Raw genomic sequence first — 4,666 nt, forward strand, 5'->3', positions numbered from 1 at the left:
AGACACACACATACACACACACACACACACACACACACACACACACACACACACACACACACACACACACACACACACACTCTTTGTGGAAGTGTTAAAACTCTCCGGCGCACACCCCCGCAGATACGACAAGACCTCCGAAGAAGGATGAGGAGAACGGCAAGAACTACTACTTTGTGTCGCACGAGCAGATGATGCAGGACATCAGCAACAACGAGTACCTGGAGTACGGCAGCCACGAAGACGCCATGTACGGCACGCGCCTGGAGACCATTCGCAACATCCACCAGCAGGGACTGGTCGCCATCCTGGATGTTGAGCCGCAGGTCTGCTTCGACGCTTAATGCGGACGTCCCACTCATGGACGACATCAAAATATGACGTAAAAAATAAGAAGTTTATGACAACTTATGTATAAGAATCTTTTTTTTTTTTTGTAATCTATAGTATTTTTTGTTAAATTAGGCGCAAGGGGGGGGGTCCAAAAAGACAATAAGGGAATTAACCCTTTCGTGCACCCTGTAACCTGAGAACATGATAAGGTGTCCACTGTAGTAACGGCGGTGCCTAAAAGGGTTAAATTATTAAATTAGGCCAAACTACGTTTTAAAAGAATAAAGATGTTAAAATAATAGTTCTAATCAATATTTAGGTCATGGGGGGAATACAATTACCAGGAAAGACATTTCTTAATTTGACAGCAATATCGTTTTTGCATTAATGAGAGACATCCGAATATTTTGACAGTATTTTAATTTGACACCAGTGTAGATTTGATATTACTGGGATGAGTTGAAATAGTGAAAGTTGGAATATAAAAAAAAAAAAAAAAAAAGATTTTACCCAAGAAGTCAGTCGTGATCATCAAATGAAAAGCTAACATTTTACAAGAATAAATATTTATTATTACAAGAGAAAATATTTCACAAGAATGAACGCGTATAAAGAGGGAAAATAACGGTTAATAAAATTACCTGGTCAACAATTTTTTACAAACTTGTTGAATCAGAGATGCAGGTAAACTTTTCCAGATGCATTTTTGGGGCTGATCTCAAATCTGCCCTCTTTTTTTCGTAATAATATAATAACAGTAAGATAATATGCTACATATATACGGTATATTGAGTCATATTTATGAATTCAGGGTTAGGTTCAGCAACAGGTGGATTTTTCTAAAATATCACAGCTATAGATGATAAAATCCGTATTGTGCAAGCTTTTGTAGGTCAAATTTGAAAACAACTCATTAAAATATCTCCCCCCAAAATTTTGAAATGTGTCCAAAAAGATGTAGAGGGCCACATCGAGCCATCATAGTATTATTTAAAAATACTATGATTCCAATTTTAATTAGTTATACCATAATTAGGGGGGGGGGGTATTCCAATATTACAAACGGAAAAGTGTCATAACCGGAGAAAAATAATTTTAAAAAACAATGTTTTGCAGTTAAAAAAAAAAATTGAACATAATTGCAGTTTTGCAAGAAAAATCTGAGCAAATGAAAATGAAATCTCACACGCGCACATACACACACACACACACACTCACACACACGCGCACACGCACACACGTTTTGTGTGTGTTTTCGGACAGGCACTGAAAGTCCTTCGCACGGCCGAGTTTGCCCCATACGTGGTTTTCATCGCTGCACCAACCATCACGCCAGGCATCGACGAGGTAAATCATATCACTCGCACGCACGCTTCCTTGAATTTACATGTGAAAGTATGAGCACGTCCTTGCATGCACGTGTGCATGTGTCTGCATGTGTGTTTGATGGCTGCTTTATCTTTGCACACAATGCATGCATGTTTCTATGGGCCCCCACCCGCAGACGCCCAGGTGGTGTCGCACACTGCCAGTAAGTACTTTGCAACCCGACACCTGCTAGCCAATAGTTTTTAAAAGTGTGTGTTGTCTTGTCTCGTGTGTGTGTGTGTGTGTGTGTGTGTGTGTGTGTGTGTGTGTGTGTGTGTGTGTGTGTGTGTGTGTGTGTGTGAATAACTACATTTACATGAGTTGTTACAATAAGGTTGGGATATGATGAAATGTTTAAAAAAATATATCAATATCACCATAATATTGTGATAGGGAAAATAACGTTTCATTTTTCAAGATTTCAAGTCAATCTTCTTATTTTCCAAGAGTAAAGTTGTAGTGTAATATTGGGAGAAAGTTGGAATTCAAAAAGGTTAAGTTCCACACACACACACACACACACACACACACACACACACACACAAGTAACAACTTCACACAAATCGAATTTTAAAGCTTAAATTGTAATTTCAGAGACTGAAGATATAAAGTGACATAAATGTTGGAATATTAAAGGGGGGGTGGGAAAGTCATGATTTTCATTATTACGAGTATATAAGAAAAACACTGTTTTGAGTTGTCCTATTACAATAAAATGTATGAAAATAATTGTCATTTTACAACAATAAAGTAGCAACATGACATTATGAAAAGTTGTACTATTATTGACTTGCTTTTACTTTGGCCTCCCCACTCGCTCAGGACGAGTCCTTGCAGCGTCTTCAGAAGGAGTCGGAGATCCTGCAGAAGACGTACGCGCACTATTTCGACCAGACCATCATCAACAACGAGATCGACGACACCATCTGCCACCTGGAGGAGGCCGTGGAGCTGGTGTGCAACAGCGGCCAGTGGGTGCCCGTCTCATGGGTCTACTGAAGTCCAAACCCCCCCGCCTCCGGCGTCATCGCCATCGTCGTCTGAGAACCACCTGGCCATCGTCATCGTGGTGTTGTACTATAAAATGAATATTGTCTGTCTGTACCGGCCGGCTAGGAACTTTTTTACTAGATGTTTCTTTTCAGGAGATGAGTCCCGTTGTGTCGCCCCGCCCCCACCCCCTTCTCCCCTCCAGTGTCAAAGTGGGTGGACCCGTCTGGCTGGGGGAAAAAAAAAAAGCACACAAACATACTTCGACCCTCATTATTTATTCATCCCACCTGTTTTTTGTTTTTGTTTTTTTGTTTTTTTAATCCTCTCACTCCACTGACTTGGACTTTCTAAATCAATCCATACACGTGTTGTTGTTATACTGAAGGAAAAAAAAGCGGATGAATCATGCATGTGGACGATTTTGGTCAGTGTTCCTCGTGTCCCTCTGTAAAAAGAAAAAAAATAAAGAAATTGTCAAAGATGATAGTCATGTTCCAGCTGTGTAAGATCCTGGAAGGTGATTGGCTGGATGTCCTCCTTTGCACACGTCCCTGCTGTCATGGCGGACATTGTGAGGTGTCCGTCAACATGTTTGTCATGTCAAGGTGTATTAACTCTTTTATCTTGTAAATGTGTTTTGGCTTTCAACATGGACACTTTTTGTGTGAGGGGAAAAAAAAAGTGTATGCCCGTGCAAGGTGAGGCAGAATTACAGCAGCTCATCAGTATGATTTTTTTTTTCCAAAAATATATTTCCTTTCATATATCGGACTAATCAACTTTGGATTTTTTTGTTGTTTGTTGGGGGTTGGGGGGGGGTGTTGCAATGCTACGTTCGAGGAAGTTGTTTAAAGAGAACGACAGGAATAATACATGAGAAACAAAGTACATTAGGGAAAAAAAAGCATGGTGAGGGGGAGCAATTTTTTTCCCCAAATAAATATTAAAATATTTAAAAAAATCATTTCACATGAATAATAATAATGACAGTGTTTTATACAGTGGGTTTCTGGACACAAACAAACTTGATAAGACAAAGGTGGGAACACTTGTACCCCATGCATCCATATTCTGGTGTGCTTTTCTTCATCAGGTTGACGAATGTGGAGTAGCCTCACTTTCATCAACAGAGTACGCCAAAGACTGGTAGCCAGCCAATCACAAGCCACATAACAGTTCTCGACTCGCACAAAAAAAAAAAAAATCGCCCTGCCATTTTCACCTTAGACCAGTCCGCGGGCACGTTTAACATATTGGTGGGGGCGAGCTGAAGAATTAACTCGCCTTGGACATCCAACAAGGATAGCCCGAGGAGCAAAGACTTGTTGATTTTCCACAAGCACTTGTTTAATCGTAACAATATAACAGTCACTCAGCTTCACCACACGTGACTCAAGAGCACGGCGGTCCGGTACGCCCGACCGAGTGCATGACCACAAAAAAACTGTATGTCAGAAGTTGAAGATAAAGGGTGACTAACTGATGTAATAAATGAAAGAGGCGCCACCGTGTGGCGTGATACCGTACTATAATCACGAACTGTTACACACGATGGTGCGTGCGCACTTGCGCTTACGCTTACGAATACTCACAACTAACTCCATATCTGAAAAGTCATTGTTTATCATCCCGTTCACAATCAGGATTTCATGAAATGAAATGCACACCATATCCAGAACCTTGTTCAGCACACTTATAATGGAAGCAAAATTTAGCTGAGCTTGATTTTCTATATACTGTAATGTTATTTTACTCCGTGTTGCTTTGCTTGTACAGTACTCTACTTCTATCTCATGCACTGATTTGCGTTCCCTAACTTTGCATTGTTTTGTACTGCATAATGCGATGAATGGCCCCGTTTGTTCATATTGTGTCGAAAATCTTTTCATTCTCAATTCTCAACACTGCTATGTACTTCCTGCTTCTAATATGAGCGTGTTGAGCGAGGTTCTGGATATGTATGCATTTTATT

The 4,666-nt window shown here is 40.4% G+C and overlaps 1 protein-coding gene across 3 annotated transcripts in view; it reads left to right on the top strand.

The window, feature by feature from the left end:
• caska (calcium/calmodulin-dependent serine protein kinase a) overlaps positions 1 to 2,883 on the top strand; it is a 139,901-nt gene extending 137,018 nt beyond the window's left edge. For all 3 annotated transcript variants that reach the window (XM_019876906.1, XM_019876907.1, XM_019876908.1), the window contains 2 exons: positions 1,597 to 1,680; positions 2,524 to 2,883. In XM_019876906.1, the coding sequence (XP_019732465.1) occupies positions 1,597 to 1,680; positions 2,524 to 2,700 (261 nt within the window). In that variant the 3' untranslated portion in view covers positions 2,701 to 2,883. The remainder of the gene's footprint in view (positions 1 to 1,596; positions 1,681 to 2,523) is intronic.
• The last annotated feature ends 1,783 nt before the right edge of the window (positions 2,884 to 4,666 follow it).

Source organism: Hippocampus comes, unplaced genomic scaffold, assembly GCF_001891065.2.
Source record: "Hippocampus comes isolate QL1 unplaced genomic scaffold, H_comes_QL1_v1.1 scaffold110, whole genome shotgun sequence".
In the NCBI taxonomy this organism is placed as follows: Eukaryota; Metazoa; Chordata; class Actinopteri; order Syngnathiformes; family Syngnathidae; genus Hippocampus; species Hippocampus comes.